The following is a 25,418-nucleotide window of genomic DNA, read 5'->3' as shown; positions in this document are numbered from 1 at the left end:
GTTAGAACAATATTGTCTTTTAAGGTGTGGGCTTAATATGCGTAAGCTTAGGAAAAAGAACAAGGAAATTCTGAAATGAAGTTTTTCTTTTTCCACTGCTTTAAAATCTGGACTATTTAGCTTCATATAAACAATAGAACAAGCTACTGATCAAACTGTAAACAAAGATTTAAGTTCTATCTGTCTGCAGCTTTTGTCAGTTGCTGCACACTGATGAATACGGAAGGAAGCTTTCAGTCTAACTGACAAGAAACTTGCTTTCTATGCAAGTGCCTGTTTGGGGAAAAAGAAATCATTTCCCAAATTCTGGAACTGTTCAGTTTGGATTTCCAGTCTGACAGCTGCTTTGACTTACACTGCACAGTCAGTTTAATGAGGCAGCTCAGTCCTTGACTGAAATTAGAGTCCTTGTGGAAAACAACCAGATGAATTTGTATCCTGTTGGATCACCTTCCAGTGATTTCTACCTGCCCCCTGAATCTGCTCTGAAAATTGGCCAACTGTGGGTATTTTTATTCCTCAGGCTATTAAATATCTACAGATTTCCATGGAATGTACGTAGGCAGTATATTTGCATGAGCCTTGCTTCCTTAGTAAAACAGAATAATTGCAGAATACTATTAATTTCAAATGCTGTGAATTTTGTTTTACCATGGTCCCAGGATGCTTTAACTGCTGTTTAATATACGGGCATGAGAAAGTATTAGTTCATTTGTGTATTTGCATTACCTTTATATAGCCTTAAGTTACTTGGAGAAGTGCAGCAAAAGAAATACTGGTCAGCACAACTCTCACTTAATCTCTTCCTGCTGTGTACAGTGCCCAGTGAGGAAGTTTCATCAGTTAAGTAATGTTTCCGGAACAGTGTTGCAGAACACTCTAGAAGAGGTGGTAACTGCCCCTTGAAAAGAAGCTGTTAGGCCATTTCAGATCCATTAATGGGGCACTGTAAAGCATTCCTCCTTTTGATAGCCTGAAAGATTTATGTGGAGATAGTTCAGGAGATTCTACTTATTACCTAAGGTAAACACTTCTATGCTAAGCAAATGTCGTACCACTTGAAGAGATTGCTGTGACTTGTTTTGTTGTCCTACCAAGGCCTTTCTGTCCTGTTACAGCTGTCAAAAATGTAGATGACTAGGATGTTAATTCCAAGCACAACCAAAATGCAGGATCTGTTGGTCAAGAGTTTGTTCTGTAAGTTTCAAGCTACTTCTGAAGATGCTGAGACAAATGGAGAGGGAGGAAAAAAATAAATAAAAACCCCCAAACCCAACACAAAAACGTGCCCCCAAAAGCCTCAATGACAACAAAAAAACCCAACACTCAAACCCCCAAAAGGATAAGCTTAGAAGAACCTCAACAAATGTAACTAAATTGCACTTCCTTGATGGCAAGGTTTTAATTAATCATTCCACTGATGTTTTATCTGTTTATGGTCTCTGCTGAGGAAACAAAGGTTTATTGTAAGGATTTAAAATGTTACATGTAGTAACAGTAAGTAAATGCCTGGTCCCTTGCTTCATGAAGTGACTCATATGTCACTCATTAGTCTTTCTAATTATTAGCTCTAAATGACATATTTTTGAAAGGATTTGAAGTATTCATTCTTTGCTTCAACAGCTGATGGAGCTTAATTGATAGACTCATGCCAGTTTAGTTTATGCTACTGAACTGAAATCAGAAAGGTGTAATTGGAACTCTTCTGATCAGCGAATCCTGACCAAATATTACTGAATTGGTAATTAAATCTCCATAGACCTGAGATTTGGATCTTCCTTGGTTGTATGTTGTTTGTTGCTTCTTCCATGAGATTTTACAATGAAAAGAGTAGATGAGATACAAGATAACTACTTAAACCTTGATAGGTACAAATTATCTATAATATTTCTCTGACATCGGTTTAGCCATGATTTACATGTAGATTGTCTAATTTGGTTTTACTTTTTACTTGCTAATTACTTTGCAAAAGTAAAAGCAAGTTCCAGTCCAAAAGCTTAGATCTGCATTCCACTGGGAACTGTCCCTCCATTTCACATTTTGTTTCAGAGCTTTCTCTGAGTTTTGAACTTGGTTTGAAGAACAGTTGGATGTAGAGACACTTGGTTTACTTTTCTGAAGGATTTTCTTACTATCCTTTTAATTGTAAAATATTTATTACACCATTTATTATTGACTTAACTGAATGCTCTGGTTTTATACAAGTGAATTATTCTGACCACATACAATAACATTTTCCAGATAGCATGGCAAATACTTGGTTTACAGATGATGTGGGTTTGGTACGGTTTATAGCATTCCTTTCCAAGTATGGCTGGTAGGCTTGTTTTTTATTTGCCTCTAATGTTCCAAACCTCCCTCCCCTTCTGGGAGAAATATGTTCTTCTGTCCCCACAACTAGTGAACATAGCTTACATCCTGAAGAGAAGTATTTTCCTGGTTTTACTACATAATAAATCTTTTAGGTGTGGGAAATGATTCTAAATCTGCTAATAATCTGTGGGGTTTGTTGTTTGGTGGGTTTTTTTTCCCCTCTAAAGACATTGCAGCCATTTGTAGGGGAGCCAAACTGGTTTTCTTAATTTTGGGAGTAAAGTAGCAAGATTCCTTTACACTGCCATAAAAGTCAGTGAAAAGCTGCTGCTTGAACACATGCTTCATAATGAAATTTAGAGAAGTTTAGACCACTCAACAAGAGGATCTTATTTCTGTGGACACTATTCTAAAACTTATTAGTTCAGCAGAACTAAAGCATTTGTTCTACTCTAGAAAACACTACAGATTGGTGATAGAAAACACCTAGTGAGCAGTAGGCAAAATTACCTTCAACTAGAGGCTGATTGGCCTTTCCTGGGTGGGAAAGCAATGATTTTCTGATTCTGTACAAGCGGCCACTTGCCTCCCAGTCATCTGGTGCTTTCCTATGTGCAGCCTTCCCATGTGCTACAAGCTATTTTCCTCACCTTCACTGAGACCTACTTCTCATTTACTTTTCAGCTTTTTCTTTTCAGGTAGCTCCAAAGAACGGCATCCTCGGGAGATTTACAGCCATACTTCGTGCTTGGTGACAAGCCACAGCACAAGGTTCTTTCACCTCACAACAGACAATGTTCATGTGCCAAACTGATACCCTTCACGTATGCATCTTCTGCATGGTCAGGTATCTCCTTTCTGCATTACACAGTGTCTGGTCTAAAATGTGCACAGTAAGATGGTTGAGGGTGAGAAACAGCAAGAAAGTTTGTCACTAGATCATGGAAGAGAAAGGGGGGGAAGGAACCTGTGTGTAGCAGAGGCAAGATATTTGATATGGAGGAGAAAAGGGTGGTGGGAATAGGTAAGTGGAGGACATAAGGAATTGCAGAGATGTTGGGAAGTAGTGAGCTGAGGAATAAATAGTGTTGTGAATAAGGCAGGAGCTATAAATCCTTTCCCCTTTTCAGAACAAACATCCTTGGAGTTAGGAACAATTCCATCTTTTAATAACTTTAAAAAAAATATGGTTTTTTTTTTTTCCTGAAGTTGTGAGAGTGGGGAGCAATTCTGGCTTAGGGTTGTAGTCATCTTCTATGGTAGCCAGAGAACAGTTCATTGCCTGTACTAATTTTAATGCAGTTTGATTACATGTAGTCTCATATTTGATTTTGTAGATGGTTTCAGCAGTTAATCTTTTCAGAATCTTAAAAAAAAATATCCAAAATATAAAAATGAGCAACCAAAAGACCCCGAAATATTCAGGTTCATTTTCTGAAAGTTATAGTCCTCTTAAGTGTATAACGCTAATTTGACATGATAGCTTAGTAAGCATAAGCATATTATTCTGTTTCCATATCAGTTAAAGACAAAAATTCCCTCTGAATTATTTAATCCATCACATGTTTAACCATCTCTCCTGGTGTGCCAACAGCCATATTTGGGTAATTCCTGCTGTGGAAAATTCAGTTCTGGTGGCTAATCGAGTCCACAACTGTCTTGGGAAGGTTGCCCAAAAAATGCCTGTTACAAAGAGTTACTTTGCAATTGCTGATCTCATGCTGTTAAGCGAAGGGATGTAATCATGTTTGCCACGTATAGAATGAATTTCAGAACACTATGACCTAGATTTTTATTAACTTGCAAAGATTTTTAAACTGAAAATTCAGCAAGAGCATGTACTCTATAATCATTTCTGGTCATTTACTGTCTGCAGTATTATTCATGCTGTAATGGCTGTTCATTGCTTCATGGTCATTGCTGTGGATCAGTTGCTGGAAACTATAAATTAAGTATTTATATAGATAGATGGAACTATAAATTAAGTAAAGCTATTACTCAAATTTACACTTGCTGCTTTTAGAGTTGGAATGTCTTCTCTGGGCTGATGTTCAAGGACATAATGCTGTCCCTGGTAACTTTTAATAAGGTTTGAGGGAGTAAATGTCACCAACATCTTTAAAACAGTGGTAAAAGCATGAAGTCAACCAGTTCAATATTCAGACTGCTTTCATACCAGTGCTAATTAGCACTGCATTGTGCTTGCCCTGCAGTAGCAGTTCTACTCACTCCTGATGCGTTGGCCTTGTGACAGCACTGATACTGTGTCTACACTTCAGGCTGACTAACCTCATTAATACGTAATTGAAAGCCAAATAAAAAAATTCTTCTGGTCAGATTTGGCTCTTTTCCCTTAGAGGCATGTCCAGGCATCTTTTTTAAACATCTGATTGCTGAGATTTCTTTCTTGTCAATGCAAATAAATGTCTATTTCATATAGGAAATACATAGGAGCCTTGAGTAGTTATGCAAACACTGTCTATGATACAGCAGTTCTGAAATGTGTACCTGCTCTGAGTGCCTAGTGCTGCCCTGAACTCCTGCTCCTGAACTTGTTCAGGATTTCTGGGGGGCCAGTCCTTTGCCAACCAATTTCAACTGCAGTTAGAAGACCAGAGCTTGAAGCAAAGATGGTACACACCAACAAAAAAAAGCATACAGTGTATGAGATCTGACAAATCCAGGCCTTTTAGGGAGTTACAGGGAACAGTTGGGCAGGCTGAGGAGGAGCCCACAGTAAATGGCCCTATCTTCTGCTTTCAGCAGGATTCAATATAAAATCTTAAACTGGCATCCTGTGCTGCAGGTTATGAGAAATTGTGAGCATCATTACCAAAGCAGCATTATTAAAATTAAGAATTCCTGCAGAAAAGGGATGATGAACACAGCTCTTCTACTGCAGGATACACAGTTAACTCAGGATCTCTTGAGTCATAAGCTGTAACTCTGAGCTGACCTCTAAAAACTGGTGTCCTTATCCCAACAACTTGACTTCGCAATCAAAACATCCTTTTATTGTATGATGTAACTATAGATTTTAATCAACCTTTGATTTTGGTTTATTAAGTGCTTATTCAGCACTAAGTGGCAATTAAGCATTAAAATACCTTCAGTAAATCCAGGAACTTGGTAATCATAAATCATAATAAATTTGCCCCATTTCTCGATTGTATCAAGTAGAACTGCAAAAAGTGATTGAGAAAAGTTTGTCAACTCCCTGTCTCCCTCAACAGACGATAACCAAAAAGTTACAACAATCCAGTGAGCTGTAACTTTTAAAGATGTTCAAAATAAACCCTTATTTCTTCAGCTGCAGGAATCTTCCGATTGAACTAAGTTCTGTAATCCCTAGTATGATCTCTGACATGGAACTGTTGGAGCAAGTCCAGAGTTGGCCATTAAGATGCTCACAGGGCTGAAGTACCTCTCCTGTGGAGACAGGATGAGAGAGTTGGCATAGTTCAGCCTGGAGAAGGCTCTGGGGAGATCTTAGAGCACCTTTCCAGTATCTAAAGGAGCCAACAAGAAATCTGGAGAGGGACACTTTACAAGAGCATGTAGTGACAGGAAAAGAGGGAATGGCTTTAAACTGACAGAGGGGAGATTTAGATTAGACATTAGGAAGAAATTCTTTTTTGTGAGGGTGGTGAGGCACTGGCACAGGTCACCCAGAAAAGCTGTGCTGCCCCATCCCTGGCAGTGCTCAAGTTGCTTTCAGCAACTCAGGGACAGTTGTGTCACAACACAATTCTGGTATTATGCAAACACACAGCAAAAAAAATCTCACTCTAGAGACCTTGCTGTTTCAACACCTGACCTTAGTTCTGGAGACATGACACTGAATCTCAGAGCTGTTTAGACTACTTTGCTTTTTTTTTAGTGTGGGGATCATAAAGACTCCTTTCTCAAGATGTCTTTTGTTTTGAGTGATGTCTGTAAATGTCTTTAGGGAGTTACAAGTGATCTTTGGAACGACTGTCACGGAACTACTTTTGTGAACTTTACAGATTCACTTCTACCTCATAGATACAGTGACTTGGCAGCATTGCTGTGCTATCAAGAAATTGTACTTTCTGTTAATCTAGCTGGATCCATCTGGGAGTCCTGAATACCAAATCTGTGGCAGTAGAGCTGTGTCATTCCAGTTGATCTCGCAGTTGTTTTTACTTTGTGAACAATGAACAGAAGGTATTTGTTGCATTTGTGGCAATACAAACCATCCCAGGAAACTCAAAATTAAAAATTAACTAAAAATATTTCTCATTATAATATTGACATTATTATAGTGTATATTGTGCTAAATTAAATATTGTCTTCAGTGAAATCATACACATCCTGTTTTCACATTTTCAGAACAGCTCTCACTAATGTGAGTAGTGATTAATCCTGGGTGACAGACTTCAGCAGGACCTGGCTTCATTACAATGGCAGAAGGTATTTACTGTGAAAATAATACGCATGTAATTTGGGTCTTTCCTGTCATGTGCTTAAGAGATTTTCCTATCTTCAGTGCACCATGCAGAAACAAAATGGTCCCCAAAATAACTGTTAGGAAGGAAAAATAAATGAGAAAGAGCTCCTCTTTATGGCAGTTGGTAAGCTCGTCTATCCCCTGCGATACCTGCTTGGCTAAGCAGCTGCTGTGACTCCGTAATTACAAATAGGTGTTCTAGTCTGTCCTAACTATTTAGAGGCAGACTTTGAGCTGCAATCTAGGTGAATCATCAAGCCATCTGTAAAATACAAGCCAAGCTGGTGATCTCATGGTGTTGCAGTGATGACAGAAAATTCTCTATTCATAGAAAGATTATTGTGCCAGAGGTACATAAATAGCTGCAGTAATAACAGTAGTTACACTGGAGCATGACTTCTCATTACAAATTTGCACGCTACTAGTGGCAGGCAACTGCAACTGTCAGTACTTTGAAGTATCTTTTGATGAACTTTCTGCTTTCATGACATATCACACTTAAGGACGTTAAACTGAGGTACAACTCTTTTTTTTTTTTTTTAATAATGTTCTGTCATTATTATACATGTGATTTGATCACATTACCGGGTTTAGATAAAGCTTTTTTTTTTTAATCTTGTTAGAAAAATAGTCAGCTCAAATGTTTAATTTTAAAAATGGCAGTGGAAACTTGTTTAAACATATATCTTGAAATAGCATATTTATGATACTGGTATTATTACAACAACTACAGCACTAATCAGAAAAGACTACAAATCTGATTTTAACTGGTACAAAAATAAAAGTACAGATTTGTCTATTCATTAACATCCAAGACCATGGACTAATGCAGTACTCTGCAGCTGGAGCCAAACTTGAGTGCTGCACAGGGAATTAAAAGTAGAATGAGAGATTTTGAATCCCAACACTTTGAGCAGCATTAAATAAAAAGAAGAATCGAGTGTGAAGTACGTTGTCCTTTTTCTAATAACCTGTGTGTGCTAGCCTCTTAAACTGTAAGTAAAAAAAACAGGGGGGGAAAATACTGTTTTGAACTTTAGTTGGTAAAAAGAAGGGCCCGGGGCAATGACAGGAAAAGCAAACCTCAGCGGCTCTCCCGCCCCCTCTTTTTGTTTGGGTTCCTCCCAGAAAACATCCCTGCCATGCTGGAGGAGGGCAGCTCCCCCCGGCACCAGCACAGCTCACCACACACCTTCCTCCCTTGGACGGGCCCACAATGGCACCGCCCCCGCCACGGCCAGCAGCCAATGCGGTGCTGGAGATGGAGAGGTTGCACTGCCCCTTCCGCCTGCTGCACCAATCCGCTTTGTGACGTCACTTCCTCTCCCTCTGCCGAAGAGGGAAGATGGCTGCTGGCGAAGCTACAGGAACAGCCAATGGGATGGTGGCGGAAGGTTCTGGGGGCGGGGCCAGCAGTGGGCGGGGCGGCGCGCACGCGGCAGCCGGCTGCGTGGAGCGGAGCTTCCGGGGGCGAAGAATGTGGAGGGGTAGGTCCGCGTTGGGGGGCTCTCGGGGGAGGGAGGGGAAAGGGCTGCCGGGGGCAAGGCAGTGTTTGCTGTGAGGAAGGCAAGGGGAGTGTGCTTCTTAGGAGGATCGACTCTGGCGGGAGCTGGGTGAGGTGGGAGCCTTTGTTAAGTGTGGGGGGCGCTGATTCCTGTGGGTTTGGTACTTTTTGGGCAGGGGAGGATAAGGGTTGCCGGTGGAGGGTGGTTTGGGTGGGAGAGCAAGTGCCCACAGGTGTCTGGGGTGCACAAGGCTGGACATCTCTTGGCGTACGTCGTGCCCTGTAAGGTGGGGAGCGGAAAAGGGGCGTTCCTGGCGTTTCAGTGCTTCACCGGTGTTTTTCTGTTCGGCTAAACTGTGGCGTCTCGTGCTTGCCTGATTGTGATGCTGACTGTGTTGCTGCTAAAGCTTGAATAAAAGCACTCAACTTACGCTGTGAGGTTATCCTGTTACTCACTGATGCCTGGAGGCTTAAAAACAGTAACAGCGCTCTCAAAGCGCGCTGGACAGGGACAGAGCAGGTGGAGGTTTGGCACTGGCCTCATCACCCTTCCTAGCTTTGATGCTGTGTCTGGGAGAGAATCGAGGATTGAGCCTGCCATGAGGATTGTGTCAGTGTATTTATTAATTTGGATAGGCACATCTGATGAGAATTTTGACTGGCCACTTACGGGCTGCCAGGGTTAGAGTTAGAACCTGTATTGGTGGATAATGTATGTTTAGTAAGCAGTTATGCTGGTAAGTACCAGTGTAGGTGTTGTGAAGATGGGATCTTTTTTTAACAATAGTAGTAGTTTTAAAACAAAAACAGTCTTAAAACTAGTTTTAACAAAAATTGTTTCTAAACAGAAAGAGTTTTAACAAGAATAGTTTTAACTGGTTTAAGCAAAAATAGTTTTAAAACAAAAATAGTTTTAAAATAAAACCAGAAAATCTGGGAAAAGTCAGAACGAGAAATAAAAGGTTTGATTTGTGTTTTTTTTTTTTGTTTTGCTGTTTTACTCTGCTGGGGAAAAGTGAAAACAAACTTTTTCATGTTTTTGAGTTAAATACACATGGAGGAACTTGATGGTCATCATGACTGACCAGAGTGTGTTATATTAGCTTCCTGAGAACAGACACCCAGGCTCTTTTCCAGGGGCCTACAAGAAATCTGGAGAGGGACATGTAGGAATAGGACAAGGGGAAATGGCTTTAACTTGAAAGAGCATATATTTAGATGAGATGCTGGAAAAAAGTTCAAGTGTTCAAGGCCAGGCTGGACAGGGCTTGGAGAAACCTGGTCTAATGGAAGATGTCCCTGCCTGTGCAGGGATTTGGAACTAGGTGAATTTTAAGGTACCTTCCAACCCAAACTGCCTTCAGATTAAGTCAGGGAAATGTTGCCTTCAGATTAAATTTTGATAGTTTGGATGAGTTGTTTCAATGATGTATTTTTGCCTTTGCTGATACTTTGATGCAAGTTTCACCTAAGTATTTGAGAACAAAACAGAAGATGGGAATGGACAGCTCACTGGAAGAAGAAAGTAAAGCCAGTCTAAGGCACTGAAAAAGTCATGCTCAAGTTGCAGGACAAATAGTGAATAATTTCCTTAGGCTGTTCTGAAGGTCTCAGCACAGGATGTGTTTTCTGTCCTGTTTCTAGGCCTTACAGGATACTTGAGTGTTTTCAACAATCCAGATATTTTGTAAGTAGCGGCAGTAGGTGCAGCTGTGCATTGGAATGAGTTCACATTAATATTTTCTTAAAAACTGTTCAGTCTGATATGTTTTTATTCTGTTCATTATGTAAGGTGCAGGAGGACTACTGCATTATCTAGTCCGAGCTCCTTTGCAAGATAAACCATCTGTACTGTTGCTTATATCCTTTACAGACTTTACATAAATTTATCTCCCCTTTCAGATTAATCCAAAGGCACTTCTTACAGATTAATACTTAGGTTGTTGTTATTATTTTTTATTTGCCTTAATTGTATTGCTGAAATTATTTTGAGGTGACCTTAATGTTTACTTTCAGACTGAAAGTTGCAACAGAGAGGAATTTAAGTATTTTAAAACCTCTTAGTCGCTGTTGTTTTACTCTTTGAGATTTCTTTTATCTAAGACCTCACTGTGGCTTTATAAGGGCACTTGCTATCCTTTTCTAATTCTGTAGTTTCATACCTAAATGAAAGTTGAATGAAAAATCAAACCTAAAGGGTTCTGGAAATCCTTTGTTTAATATAGCAACTGAATCTTATCTGTGAAAAAGCAGATGTATTAAACTACTCACAGTTCCTATGCTGGATTAAACTAACTAATTTAAAAAAAATAGCTTTAAAGTAAAATAACTTTTTTTTCCTGTGTTGTTAATCATCTTTCTTGCAAGTTTTTTTTTTCTTCATCAGAATCTTCCTCTTTTTTCTTTGCTTTTTTTAGTTGATGAGCAGCTTTTCACTTGCAACTCTCTCTGCAGCCAGCCGTGACTCCTGTGATCTTTCTTTTTCTCCCTGTGCTTATTATTTCAAGGCAAAAACATTGCTCAGCTTCTTCTTAAAAAGATGTAAAAGTGCTGTACAATTGGGAAGCAGTTATGTTGGTGACAAGATGGCCTGGGATTTAACTAAAATTGGCAAACTCCTTGCTAGATGGAGCTATTTGCTGGCAGGACCTGGACTAGGAAGCTTCAGCTATTAGTCACTCCTCAATAATCTTTTTGTAATAAGCATTTCTCAGTGTTTGTTGCCATGGGAATAACTGTAAGAGCTGGAATTATTATTTTTCCTTTGTGGAATCAGAAGGAACAAGCAGATGGCTGTGAAAGCAAGAATTCTTGTTTAGAAACATACACCTCTTACTAGCAAACTTGACGTACTTGGGTTTTGTGTATGGTTCATGGAGGATTTTTCATGAGGTAAATGAAGTTGATTTTAGTTCACTCAGTATCCGTCAATGTATTTAAGGAGATACATGGCCTGGTTTTGAAATGGGGAGAAACATGTAAGGAAAAATTAATTCTAGTGGTTTAATGTCTTGGGTAGCTACTACCACGAATGTGTATTGAATGTTATTGGTTGAGGAATGTTCATAGCAGCCAGACATGAGGTGTAACAGTGAGACAGGAAGGGGTTTTTAGTTGTTGGATTTGGTTTAGTGTCATCTCCCCTCTTGCCACTTCTCTCAGAAAATTTGGTGATGATCATTTTTGGACTTTATGCTTCCTGGATGCTTCAGGAGCAAACACCGACACACCAGTCAGTTGTTGCTGTGTGCTTCTGTGCGCATTGCATGGAAATGTGAGAGTAACATCTTGCATCCTCATGAAGTCTAAAAGATCAAAAGCTCTGAATTGAATTCACAAAAATGAGACTTTAAAGAAGTGTGTGGTTTCTCTGACAGATCACGAGAAAAAGTTGCAATGTAGTTAAATTTGGGGTTTTTTTTGTTTTATTTTCCAGGTTTTGGTGCTATACAGTTCTAAGTAAAGGCTATGATCTGTGATTAATAGTCGGATTTGAGGAACTGAGGCTTTTCAAAGGAAATAGAAAATGCTGCTACCTTTAACAACATCCTTTACAGTACTTCACTCTGATTTCCTGTGCCTTGCACTGTAAATGAAGATTTTCCTTCCTTGAATGCCACTCTGTTAAGACGACAATTAGCTTATAAGAACCGATGAAAATTAGCGGATGAATATATAGACGAAATAAAGAGAGTAAGTGTTCTCTCTTTGAATTGTGGGGTCTAGATCTGAGGCTGCAGCTCCTAGAAGGAGTGAGCGAGCTCTTTGGGAGCGGTGGTCGTTAGTGCCATCAAGTGGGCTGGGTGCGCAATGACAGCTGCTGTCCGTCAGGCACACATGTCACCACCTGCTCTCCGAGGGACTGACGGTGCATGTGTCCTCTGCCACGCTGATGGCACGTTTGTGTTGCTCGGAGAGGTGCAGGCACTGCAGGAGTGACTTGAAATGTTGGACCAGATGATCCTTGAGGTCCTTTCCAACCTGATAAATAGTCAAGCTTGAGACGCAGGCATTGAATTTTCCATGCAACAGCCTTTGTAAAAAGCTGTAGCTGTTTGGAGGAGCACCATGCAAATCCTTCAGCTTTTATCCCGACAACTTCAAGGGCATGGAGAGGGGAAGCCATTATAATCTGGAAGCTGCATCCTCCTTGTGCACGTACATAACCCCTTCTTACTACTGTCTTATGCTGCTTCTGAAACTATGCAGTGAGCAAATGTTGTGTCTTGCTGTTGTCTGTCTGGTGATGTGGTATCTTTCAGGAAGAAATGATGAGCCAGCTTATCTCACAGCTACTTGTTTTTCAGTCTGCCTTCCTATTTGTGTTCTTTGCTGTGCAAGGGCAGTTGTGGGTGCCAGGTTGACAAGCTTATAAAAGTAGATGAAGATAGTCAAGGTTTTTTTCCTCCACTGTTACAATTGGAAACTGCTTTGAAAGATAAACTTTATAATTTCTGCTCTAATTTTTATTTATGGTCAGTTTATACTCTTAAACTGTTGTGCCAGTATTGTTCTTGAGTGGCTCCCCTCCCTCATCAGCATTTATGCCTTTGATGTTTTGAAGATAGCAATCATATCCCCTCTCAGTCTCTGTCTTTGCCAAGCTATACAAGGCAAAGAATCCCAGCTACTTCTTGTAAAATAAACAGTCCATTACCTCAGTCATCTGACCCGTCCTCCTCTGCACTTGATTATGGTTCACTTGTCAAGAGGTTGGCTTCAGCAAAGAGCCCTGCTGGGAACCTGCTATGACCCTGCAAAATACAGATTGATTAAAGCATTGAGAACCATCATGGCTTGAGAGCAGGGTTATTAAAATGCATAAAGCTCTTGACTTTGTTTTTGAACCTTGCCTTGTTTTGGGCACTGCCATCTGCTGAAGAGATTGGAAAAGTCATTGTGGATCTCAGAAAAATAAATTCCCCACCCGTGTCTTAGGGGTTTGTGGGTACTAATGAAAGCATATAGTTTTTGTTGTCCTTTGCCAGCAGGGGTTGGCTTTGTTGCTGCATACAGTAGTGGTAGAGTATCAGTATCTACACACTTGCTCTTTTGTCCTTCCCTTTCATGATTCTATTTCTTACAACTGTGTCCTAGTTCTCATTGTGAAAAACCAGTTGAATGTGAACTTCCCGTGCAGTGTAGTGGAAAATGACTGTGCACTTGGATGTTACAGAAAGGGAAAAATGAGTATTTTTTTTTTAATCTGTGCATGGCATTGGTGAAGATATACCAGAATCTGTATGGCTCAAGTGTAAACACTGCCTAAAGGCTCCTGAAAACAAAGAGCTGAAGACAGTGCCTTGCATGGGTACACTGTGCACATACATGATGCCTTGGCACCTTTTGTGGAGACTGAAAAGTACATTCTTTCGAGCAGCATAGAGTCAACATAGCTCTAAACCCCTTTATTTCAGCCTTCCCATGCTGCTGTTTTCGCTCAGATGACATATTTTCCTTTTATTGCCTCCAAAGTATTGGAAATTGAGCTTAGGACATCATAAGGATTCAGCAGAGCCTCCAACTGTTAGGCTATGCACTAAGAGCATGTTTTGGAAATTGATAGTCTGTTAACTGCCGTAGGCACACAAAATTCTCCAGCTTCTCCTGTTGCTTTGATACTGGAGAGGTTCTGACAAACTACCCTGATGTGGTGATGTTCTGGATTGGCTAAATACATATATACATATATGTGTAATCACAAGCATAGGAGAAGATACAGAACTCATCAGTTTCCCAGTTATATACAGGCAGCAACTGCTGAAACCAAAAATCAAACAGGGTACAACATATATAAAAAGGATATTGTAGGATGTGACTGGCAGAGATACCTTAGTGGTCTGCATGTTCCTGGGGAAGCAAATGAGGAAACTGAGGAGAATCTGTTTCCTCTCCTTAGGCTTGGCAGGTGTTTGTACCTGTGGAATACATCTGGAATTGCAGAGAATGGGCTTATGCAGTAATGCTGTAGTAGTGTTAACAGTTGCCAAGCACACAAATACTGTGCTTGAAAAATCCGGGTGCTGCACATGTATAAGAATATCTTCTTATCAGATCACCAGCACCATCCCTAGTGAAGATGAGAACTGCAGCAGATGATTTAAGCTTGAGTTTTTAAGAAAAGAGTCTTGAAAACATAATAGTCTTATGTTTTGAAGAATGAGCTCTGGTAACAAAATGTACTTAAGCTAAATTACTGTTGTGAAAGAATTTCTAAAGTATTCTGGTAAACAAAACATTTTATCTCATTATAGGTATTTTGGCACCCATGTGTGGTAGTAGGAGCTATTTTTCCTGCTGTAGCTGGGTTTCTTTATATCCTTTTATTATGGTTGCTGCTAAATTTAGGCTGAAATTTCCCAGGCTTCCTGTGGTGTAGAAACAAATTCTTTGGAAGAATTTCAACAAAACTTATTGACATTTGGGAAGAATCTTCTTAGTTATTTCCAGTTAGTTGAATATGAGTGTGTTGGTACCAAGAAGCGGTGTCTACATTGGAGGAAATAAATGGTGTTATTACAGAGTCACTGTATTATTCATGCAGCTGCATAAGCAGTTTTTTCCTTTCACCTTTCTCTGTAGAGTGGATCACTGGGGTTGCCTATTCAGTGGTGGTTTTGTTCATCTTAAAATGGCTCTGAAACTCATTGCTCTTGGGGTCTTTTTTTGTAATCCCAAACTTGAAAGGGCATCAAAGCGCTTTTTGATTGCGGAATTTGCAAGCGCATTGCAGTGCTACCCAGACTTCTGCATTTTATCTTGTAGTGTAGATAGATGTTCAGAGCAAAGCTTTTACTTTCAGAAGTTTGCAACTGACTGTACTTTACTAGTGTTTGTGTACACAAGTATGACCAGTTAGGCATGTATTGTCTTTGTTTCAGTGATCGAATGAACACTGCACCTTGCTGGGAATTACTCAGTAAGCTGTTCTGTCAGAATAAGGAGTAGTAAGCGTTTGTAGGCCAGGCTGTTGTTCAAATGGACTCGGATTAATAGCTTTATTTCTCTTTTCTTTATCTGTGACGTGGCCATGTTGATGGATAGCTCTAGTGCCAAGTCAAACGTCAAGCTGTTTGACCTTTTAACAGAAAATGCTGTTAGTGTGGAGGTGTATGAGGCATAGTTCAGAGAAAGGTCTGAACCTTCTCTTAGCTGCTGTATTGTGGAAATGTGAATGGAGACAAACTTACTACTACATGCAGTATAACATTGTACCCTGTACATACGCTTTCCAGCAGTTGCTGCTTGTACATAATTAGGAGACTGATTAGTTCTCTATCTTGTCTCCTGTTTGTGGTTACAAAAAGTAATGTCAATATGGTGTCTATGGTGGGAGGTGCTCACAAGAGAAGGGAAGTGACTTTTCTGTGGTCACTGTGGTCTGATGAGATAAGCACAAATGAAGAAGCTGAGACTTGGATTCTCTTCATGTTTTGCAGCGGGCTGGCTAAATAGCCATGGTTACATTACAGGCACGCACCAGGACAACAGAGGTGCTGCTGTGTCCTGAAGCTGTGAGTTACCTAGCATCTGCTGGAGTTGGGAGCATTGATGTTTGCACAGCACTTGGACAGTGAAGTCTTCCAGAGTGGTTGGCTGTGCACATCATGTACCTTCCGTTCCTCGTGGGGGTGTTAGCCAGTATCCTGGGTCCCTTCACAGGAGGAGGTGGCTGCTGAAGAAAGAAGCTGTGTCATAGAACTGGCCATGCCTTATCTGGAAGATGCTTACCCTTCTTTTAGAGGGTGATCTGGGTGCTTCACCCCATATGTTGTTTAAGGTTAGGCATTGTCTGTGCCTGTGAGGAGAGTAGAGAAGGGGGAGCAGTAGGCACAAACCTCATATTTGACCCCCATCTCGGAGACTTGCCACAGTGCAAAAGCCAAGGCCCAGTGCTCAGCCAATTTTCCGGGCAGCTCCTGTCTGTTTTCTAGAATCTGCCTGAGGATGCAGTTTGTTGTTTACCTGTTCAGAGGCTGTGAGTGTGCGATTTAGACATAGATGAGCTTTTGCAGAGGGTTTTTAAATACAGCATTCCTTACAAAAATAAATGAGAATATATAGAATGTAGAAAAAAAATGTCCTGATTACAGTGTCTCTTTCTGTAATTGAACCTTTGCCTGGGACTCTTTCAGATCTGCCTTTATAAAATAGGATTGCTTCTGCTGCAGCTTCTGTCAGCTTGATCTGAGATTTGCCACGAGAGTAAAATAGAGCATCTCTTATCCTCTTACTACTTTGCAGTCTCCTTTATTGGATGACCACCCCAACACCTTGGATGCAGTAACATCCTCTGCCTGGTGAGGGCACTACTAGGAAACCGCCTCCTCACGAGACAGGTTTCAGTTGACTCCGGCTGATCATGGCATCAGCGTGACAGAACTGACTTTGCTGCTCCTCTGTTGATAGGTCTGTGTCATTAGAATGGAAATTGATGAAAAGAGAAGATTAAAAAATGAAAATTTTCAAAAGTGTTTGAAATAATGATGAAATAACGCTTCTTAGGGTATTTAGAAACCATGTTTCATGTTAGGGTCTCCTAAACTGCTCAAGAGAAGGTAGTTTAGATATCTGGGCATCAGATTTTAATAATTTTGGATTAAATTTGAAGCCAAAATTAGTAACTTGGGCATTTTAATAGCTTTGTATGGTGTTTTCTGGCTTATTTGAGTTTTTTAATTGTACATTGGTTTGTTTAGGGTGGCTTGTTGTCTGGGTCCTTTGCAGCTCTTTACCATCTCTTTGGTTCATGAATTTATACCAGTGGGCTTTTGGTTACTCAAGCTTGAACCTTAATTTGTGGCAACTTGGACCTGAAGTCATGACTTAATTTTCTGAATCTTGCCTACCTCCACAGTGTGGAGTAGAAAGTAGAAATGCAAAATATATTCAAAACCCAATGTTTAAAATTTTCTTTTGATTAAAATATTTAATGCATGGCTTTTATGATTTATGCATTTAAAACCGCAGTTGGTCAAATCCAAAAGTTGTTTTTGTGTTCTCTCTCCATGGATGTCTGGTCTAATATTCAAAAAGAATTTTTGTTTCTGTATTGACATGAACACCTGCTTATGCCCCAAAAATGAGCACACGGAAGTTATAGTTTCTTTCTGGTTTTTTAATTGTTGACCCCCAAAGCACTGGGCACCTGTGAATTTCCAACTTTGCTCTCTCCTAGCTCTGACTTATTTTTTTCCCTCCAAACAATACGATTATTTAGAGCCATTTACTGGGTTCTCTCTCTCCCATTACAGCACTTATCTCCATTGCTGAACAGGATTGTATCCCCAAGGTCCATACTGGTGGGAGGGTAGGAATTGATTTCATTGAAGGCAGACAATTTGATAGACCTGTTTTTTCTGCTCTTCCCATAGACTTTGTGGCAGTGTTTTGTCTTTCTCATCCTTTCTTGATACAATATTTTTCTCTCTTCTGCAAATGTAAAATCAGGTGGAGTTGTGCATTACACTTGGAAACTAGATGTAATGATTTGAAGGGATGAAATAGTTCTGTTGGCAGTTTACATCTTGTCAATGCACCTCAGTGTAGCCTCTCACACATTCTATTCCCTTTTGATAGACTAAATTCTATTCTTTTTGTCTTAAAATGGCTTTATGGGAATACTGGAAGAACACCTTATCTCTCTGTCTTGGTAAAAGACAAAATCAGCTATAGGAGTTTGTATCCTGCAGAAATTCCACATGCCTGATGAGTGTTCTGTGCCTCTCCTCAGTGCTTAGATCATTCAGCTCATCCGTCTTCTGTTGGGAAGTGGTGCCAGTGAGGAGAGGTCTCTATGGGCATTTTGCATTAGTGAAGTGCAGCGTACTAATGTGTTCTCCTCAGCCAACCTCGCACTTTGCATGTTTGTTTTAAAATGCAAACCACATGTAATGTTGCATGCATGAACAGCTTTCCACTGCCCAGAGCTCCGGGTTTCTTCCTGAACTTTTAATAATAGTGAAAATGAAGGGAGGGTCTGTTTGTATTGTTTATAGTAGGAAAGAACAGTGCAAGATTTCATCTACTGCTGTTCAAATCCCTTGCTATTTTTGGTATTTGACCTCTGCAGAGAAGATTGCCAAAACTACAGGTTGTTTTCATTTTTATTAGTGTTTCTACCCTCCTACTCATAAGTTACTCTCATGTTACTGATTAAATCTTTGAGAAAGTTCCATTTCTTCCACATTTTCAATGGTATTTTTCAGAATGGTAATTTTGTGTTTCTGTATGTTGTTTAGCTGACATTCCCTTTTGGAAATGAGAGCCATGCAATCTGGCAGCATTGTATACACCAGTAACACGAGAAGGAAAATAACTTACAAATTGCTCATTTATTTTTTTTAAACCTCTGGATTGAAGAGGACTCATGAGTCTGTTGGCTTGAGTTGAGAATGCAGCATTTAGAACACTGCACAAAGAGCACAGTGCTATCTGCTGCGACAACATTGACTGTTGAGTTTGTGCAGGTGAGTGCTTACCTCTCATTTCTCTGTCATTGAAAAGGGTGGCTTTGGCACCCCTGCCTGTTTGCTTCTAGTCTTGCTATGTGGTTGTTTCCACACTCAGCTAGTGAGAAATGTGTAACAAAGCATCTGAAAATCCCGTCCCGTCTCTTTGGCATCTTTTCCACTTCATGCCTTCTATTCTGAAAAATCAAGCTTCTTTCTTTTTAAAAGGACCCTTGGGGGTCAAAATATTTTAGGTTATTTTAGACTACTGTATTCACACTGAGTTCCCAAGGGGTAATGAGTTTTGAGTGTCCTTCAAGAAGCTTGTTGTTTCTGGTTGGTGTGGTATCAAGGAGATGTGCAGGGGTTGCATGAAGTTAGTTCACAGAAAAGATCAGGTGAATGTAGCTCCAGAGGACTAGATACAGTAACACAGAAGTTTCTGGGTTAATTTGTAAAAGGTGGCTTTGCCTTGCTCACCGGGTGCAGGTGTGAATGCAGATGAGATGCAGCTGTTACATACAAGGAATGGTGATCTCTGAGGATGGGACTGCACTCCTGTTTCAAACACAAGTGACTGGCCATAGCCAGACACCTTCAGCCAGATATGCATATGCCATCCCAGTGGTAGTATCTTCTTGGCACCTTATCCCCTGGGTTTTGTCTGTGTTGAGACTAGATTAAGACCGCAGGCTGCTGTGAGCTGGAATAAGCAAAGTACCTGAATTTAATCAACTACCTCACATTCTGAGCAAAGGAGGTAACTTGGGGAAAGAAAAGGCTTTTGGCCAGTGCTCTCTGTGATCTCTTCTGAGACTGGAACAGTTCAAGAGCAAGCTGTCTGTGCCCGCCAGTCTTTATGTCAGCCAGTTTGTCACCTTAACATGAGCAGTTTTTCATTATTGATCATTGCAACTGGCTGTTGTGCTATATCCAAGTATGTCAGGTTTCAAAGGGCTCTTTGTGGCAGAAACAAAACAGTTGTGTTGTTGAAGTTAAGGAGTGCTCAACTAAAAGTGCTTCACTTCTGTGGTGCAGAGCACTATGTGCTTTGTAATTGGCTGCAGTCCAATGCTTAGTTATCTTCTATTGTGTTTCGAAGACCATTGTTTCCTATTTGTCTCATAAATTTAACACAGATCCTATTCCTGCCATTTAAATTTTCCCATCAAAATACAACAGTGACTTCCCCTCCTGAAGAGGAAGGGCTGGCAGCTACACCCTGAAGTTTGAGCATGAATTGTTTATATAACCTTCAATCACAATTTCATAGGAGTCTGAAGACTTTCTTACTAGGGCAGACATTTTACTGAGTTTTGAGCAAAAACCTGGCTACCATCAAATGCAATTTTAAGGGTTCTTAGTTGTTGCAGTGGAATTGAATTGAGAACTGTACCCTCCAGCTTCTTGATGATATAAATTGCACATCTGTCTGGAAACATGAACAGCATTTTCTGGTATTTCAGAATAGCTCTACTGATGTCATTCAGGGGTAAAAGCATAAGAGCTATCTAGGGCTGATTTTACTTCCCAGAAAATATTATTAAATCTGAATGAACATGCTTTTGCAGGCTCTGGCTTTTTACAACTTCTAGGTACTTGTAGAGTTCCCTCCCTTCCTCTCCCCAGCAGTAAAAGCTCTGACATGGGTGTTGCAGAAACAGCTTATTGAATAATATTCTCTATCAAAGTCAGTAATATTTAAACAACTGCAGCTTGCTTTCCAAATGGATGACATTTGTCAGGAACATGTCTGTTTGAGTTTACTTGGCCTTTTGAGTATTAAAAGTCTGAATATTTAGAGCTTGAAATTCAGGTCAGCCTGGAAAAGCACATTTTTCTCACAAAAAGTTTACAGAGAGAACCCATTTTTTTAGTAACTGTAGTACTACAGGATAGCTGGTTTATGAAGACTTCTTTCTCCACCTTCAAGCACATGCTTTTGAGATACTATTTAAATTGAAGCTTCCGTTGCAATTCTTCAGTAAATTGGATTATGTAGAAGTTGTTCTTATAGGTAATATTAAAATATTTTATTTCTTAAATTTAAATTACTATTTTGCATGGGAGTTCAATAGTTTTGTGCTTAAGCAGTGTGGCACAAGGTCTTTCAGAACAGTTTGCTTTATGTAATAGTTCTAGTAAAAGCTTGTTCCTTTTGAGGACATACCCAGAAAAGCAAGTAAGGAGCGAGCTCTGTGGGTAGGGTTCTGTGCAGGCTAATGCCAGAAAACATGTTGAACTTCTCCTCAGAGGGGAAAGAAGTTTCCACAGGATGTCTGCGTTTTATGGCAAAAATTACTTGTAGATGTGCTCTGAAAGGTTGCCTTGATTTGAAGATTAACCTGAGGACCTCGCTGTCAGGATGTTACTGAAGAAAACAGCTTAGTGAGATTATTTGTGACTTGGGAATTGAGTGTGCCTGCTTAAGCTGTTTTTAAGAATTTGCTCGTTTGTCATACGCTGTTGTGAATATTTTTTATATGCACCAAATGGGAGGAGGGAAAGCAAAACCCTGAAAGTACAAGCAGCACCTCGAAGAAAAAAAAACAACCAAGAAGCAGAATGCAGTTTTGTCATAGCAGTCTGTACCAGTGCGAAGTCATGGGGGTGTTGACCCCCTAGAACATGCTGTGCTTCCCTCAGTGGTCAGGGGGAGGGAGTTTAACACAAGAGAATAATGTAATTGAGCCTTTAATTTTAACAGGAGCCGTTCACATGGATGATTGTGCTTACTTAAGGTACTCCACTGCAGCTTCCTTTTCAAAATGATTGTAGCTTGTGAACTCACTAAAACCATGTATTGTTTATGAATGCAAATATCTCTTTCAACTTTAAGTTCTTCAGTATTTTTTTTGATTCTGAATTGCTGAAAGCCTTTACTGCAATCGCAGAATTGAATTTGTCTTTGTGTTACAGGAGAGAACTCTCTTTTTTTTCTTTTTGGATTTCTAGGAGGGTTCAGTTGTGCTAGAGGAGAATTGCCTCTGAAGGGGAGATTTTTATCAGTTGCACAAAGAGCCAGCATTATGTGGTTTTATAGGAGGCTCAGAAACCATTTAGGGCCTTAGGAGAATTGATGAAAAAGGCAAAGGTGCTTGAGTCCAGTGAATTCCACTGATGTCATGTAGCCTGTTTAGGTGGTCTGTGGTATGCTGACAGGGGTTCATGTGCGTCATTGGGCACCTAAATACTTGTAAAATTTATCTCATCTGGCCATTTCAGGCAGTAGTTGTATGTAATTTTGGTCTCATTGTCTACCTACCCTTTGCACATCCCTCAGCAGAAAAGTTCTCACAAGAAGCCTGCAGGTGTACTGAAGCAGCTATTTGTGGGCTGTGCCTCCAGCAGCTTCTTAGGGCACCTCCTCAGGTCATGGTGATGACCTCATTTTCTTTCCACTCGTGGAGAACATGGCTTTATAAAAAAAAAAAAAGCAAATTTAGCAAAGTGGCTTTCACACGATTTGCAGACAGACTATTGGATCTTTCGGGGGGGGGGGGCTTATGATGTAATGCTTACAAGTCACAAGAGGCTGAACTCCTTGAGGAGCCCTTTCCAGTTCTGTGTTTCTGTAAATGAAGTGGTAGTGTGTAGGACATCGGGATAATTAAGTTTTGACTTCACACATCATTTCTGTGCAGGATGCTTTTTTACACATTTTTAAAGCTAGTGTTACTTAAGAATGCTATAATTAAAACTCACCTTGGTTTGTATTTATCACAGGTTTCTGACAACATTAGGAACAGCATTTGAGATGACAGCAGTGGAGAAGATTGAGGAGCAGCTTGCTAGTCTAAGCATAGCAAAACGTTCTATGCAACTTGAGGAGCCTGCTTACTTGCTGGATATAGATGTTTCCAAACCAGCTCAATCCGAAAGCAGTCGCTTTGTGGCAGTTTCATGTTCCAATAAGTCAATCAGGGTCTATAACAGGGAAACATTAAGCTTCCTGCGAGCATACAGTAACCATCCTGGGATACTCAATGGAGTCCGATTTGCACACACATGTGACAGCACAGTGTTTTCAGCATGCAGTGATGGTACAGTGAAGTGTTGGGATATTCGTTTATCAACTCAGAAAGCTGTGCAGGTATTCCATGGCTATCCTTCCAACGTTCTCATCAGTTTTGATGTCAACTGCAGTGATACCATACTTTGTGCTGGAACAGAAAAAGTCGAAAAGGACACATTTCTGGTGTTTTGGGATGCAAGAGGCGTTGCTAACTGCGCCAGCACAGGTAAAGAACCCTTGGGAGTCTACTCTGAAAGTCACAATGATGATATCACTAGGATTTGCTTTCATCCTATCAAACCCAATTTGGTAGTCTCTGGGTCAACCGATGGGTTAGTTAATGTGTTTGACATTAACAAGGATAATGAAGATGATGCTTTGATATCAACTTGCAATTCAGAATCATCAGTAAGTTTTATTGGCTGGTCTGGGAAAGATTATAAACAGGTCTACTGTGTGACACATGATGAGGGATTTTGTTGGTGGGACATAGCTCAGCTAGATACTGAAGACCCAATAACACTGTTGCATGTTGTGGATGTCAGAGAGGCAGTCCATCCTGAAAACGACAGCTTACATTACCTGGTAGGTGGTTTGTACCATGAAAAGGCAGACAAACTTTTCCTTATTGGGGGAACATCCAGAGGAAACATTCACCTCATGAGCTGCAGCACCGATGGCCTGAGCCTGATGGGTACCCTTTGCAGAGGACACTCTGCTCCTGTTCGCTCTTTCTGCTGGAACATGACAGATGAGTCTCTGCTGACAGGTGGAGAGGATGCACAGCTGCTGCTATGGAAACCCGGCGCTGCTGAAAGGGGCCTCCCAAAGAAGGTGTCTATGAAGATTGCGTCTTCTGTGCAGAAGAGAGTGAGAGTTCACAAGAGCTCCCTCAAAAGCAGGAAAAGGTAACATCCTGAAGGCGGGGATCTCTGCTGTGTGGAGCTTTCCTGGTGTTTAATCTCTCAAGCAGTGCTTTATTTGGAGGTGTTATGTGGAAGGAACTGCGGTGCTTGAATTCTACCTGGGAATGATGTATTTCAGTCATTAGAAATGACTTATGCCTTTTTATGGGTTTTGTTTGTTTTGTGTATTTGCATTTTTTTAAAGTTGCAAATATTAATCAGAAGGGAGTACATGTTTGCTCTGGAATTCTTGAAAAATATCTCTTACACAAAAATGTTTCTGTGGTTGTTTCATGTCTCAGCCAACACTTTTAATGTGTAGTACAGGCCTGTGGCTTGCATAATTTGTTACCTTCCCACTAAAATCCCCTGGCATGTTTTAAATGCTTTTGTATTTCATGCAGTATTTTGCTTTCTTTACAGAAACTTTAATGAAATTGCTCAATATATTAAAAGATTTTATGTCACATCTTTATGTCTGAAGGAATTACTTCTTGTAAAACAGCAATACTGTTTTGCACCGTCATGTCACTGGTTTATAACAGGCTCATAAAGAAACAGCTGTATGTTTCATAGCAAAGATACGAATGTATTCAACCAAAGAGGAACATAGGATTCCAAACATCTCATTTTTAAGTGTATGAGAACTGTTAAACTGGCATTATTTAGGGCATATTTCCTCCATGAAAATACCCAACAACCTTGTAAGCAGCTTCATTGTCTCCTGGTAAGTACATCTCAGGGAGGTACACCTGGAAGATTGCAGCGATCTTCCATTGGTTAAAGACATAGATAGGTATAATTACAGCAGTGGTGCTTCAAGTCCCAAATCCTGGATTTAAAATAAGCCAGTACCACATGCTAAGGGGGGATGTTAAAACCCAAAAATGAATGATGCCTTGTGAAGCTGGACAGAGTGCCAGCTGACATGAGGAGACTGTAACAAAACTTCTAGAGGTTAGTGTGTGTCCTTTAAGAAGTGTCTCTCTACAGAGAGGTTTTACGCTTAGACATCTCCCCAGCACAGCTCTGTTTTAGTATTCCATCAGATACCTATTACGTGATGCAAAAATTGCCCTGTACTTCCGAAACAGGCGAGTCTTTATGCTTATTCTTCTTCCCTGGCAGACCACAATCTCTGCGTGTGGCTCTGCACATGCAAATACCTTCATCCTTCTGAGGATCATTGCAGCCGCATGGTGGTTGGTAACTATGCCATAATTAACACGTGTGGACTACAACTGAAGACAGCACAAGAGTGTTTCAGAATTGCTATGGTATGGAATAGTTGGCAAAGGAGTTAAGAGGGGCTGGGTTTATTTTTGCATCTGAGACTGGAGAGGTCGTTCTTTTGAAAACAAGCTTCAATGTCAGCTTTAGAAGATTAGTCTGGAGTTCAGGTTTCCAAGGCACAGAGGATAACTCTAGTAGATGGTAGCAACTGCGCTGAAGATGTCCTCATCATCTCTGAAAACAAATCCTATTCAACCACAAGTATCAAGTTTCCACATAATACATTTCCCAAACTGTTCGTGTCTTTGAGCCACAACTATGCATCCATGGTTGTTTTGGGTCTGTCTGTTGGTGATAATTGAGATGGTTCCCTTGCTTTTGCTACTGCTGGTTATTTAAAAATGCAGCTGCACTTCAAAAATCACATTTCTCAACCTTTTTTTTTTTAATGCCTGCTGTTAAATTCAAGTTCCACCCAACATCCTTGTCTGGTGCTTTTCAAATTGCTCTGTGCTATTTTGAGACC

At 40.3% G+C, this 25,418-nt stretch overlaps 1 protein-coding gene and 1 long non-coding RNA gene across 4 annotated transcripts; both read left to right on the top strand.

Annotated features, from left to right (window-relative positions):
• The first annotated feature begins 806 nt into the window (after positions 1 to 806).
• LOC133224692 (uncharacterized) lies at positions 807 to 6,776 on the top strand. Its single transcript, XR_009728932.1, has 3 exons — positions 807 to 1,023; positions 2,998 to 3,137; positions 6,667 to 6,776. It is a non-coding gene; the product is annotated as an uncharacterized LOC133224692 (long non-coding RNA).
• Positions 6,777 to 8,626: 1,850 nt separating this feature from the next.
• On the top strand, positions 8,627 to 24,128 carry WDR89 (WD repeat domain 89). 3 transcript variants are annotated; one of them, XM_061376123.1, is made up of 2 exons: positions 8,627 to 8,722; positions 22,466 to 24,128. In XM_061376123.1, exon 2 carries the CDS (start codon positions 22,497 to 22,499, stop codon positions 23,664 to 23,666), a length of 1,170 nt encoding a protein of 389 aa, XP_061232107.1. In that variant the 5' UTR covers positions 8,627 to 8,722; positions 22,466 to 22,496; the 3' UTR covers positions 23,667 to 24,128. The 3 variants fall into 3 exon arrangements, with proteins under 3 accessions (XP_061232107.1, XP_061232110.1, XP_061232109.1); XM_061376126.1 differs by lacking the exon at positions 8,627 to 8,722 and adding an exon at positions 16,675 to 16,697; XM_061376125.1 differs by lacking the exon at positions 8,627 to 8,722 and adding an exon at positions 21,560 to 22,111.
• The last annotated feature ends 1,290 nt before the right edge of the window (positions 24,129 to 25,418 follow it).

The sequence above is a fragment of the Neopsephotus bourkii genome, unplaced genomic scaffold (genome assembly GCF_033783945.1).
Source record: "Neopsephotus bourkii isolate Nb327-2 ecotype Australia unplaced genomic scaffold, CSIRO-AGI_Nbou_v1 NB_1707, whole genome shotgun sequence".
NCBI classification, from domain to species: domain Eukaryota; kingdom Metazoa; phylum Chordata; class Aves; order Psittaciformes; family Psittacidae; genus Neopsephotus; species Neopsephotus bourkii.
Note: the sequence above shows the minus strand (reverse complement) of the source record. Positions and strands in the feature narration are given on the sequence as shown.

Coding starts and splice junctions, on each gene's coding strand:
- WDR89 (XM_061376123.1), top strand. CDS start 22,497: ATGACAGCAGTGGAGAAGATTGAGGAGCAGCTTGCTAGTCTAAGCATA.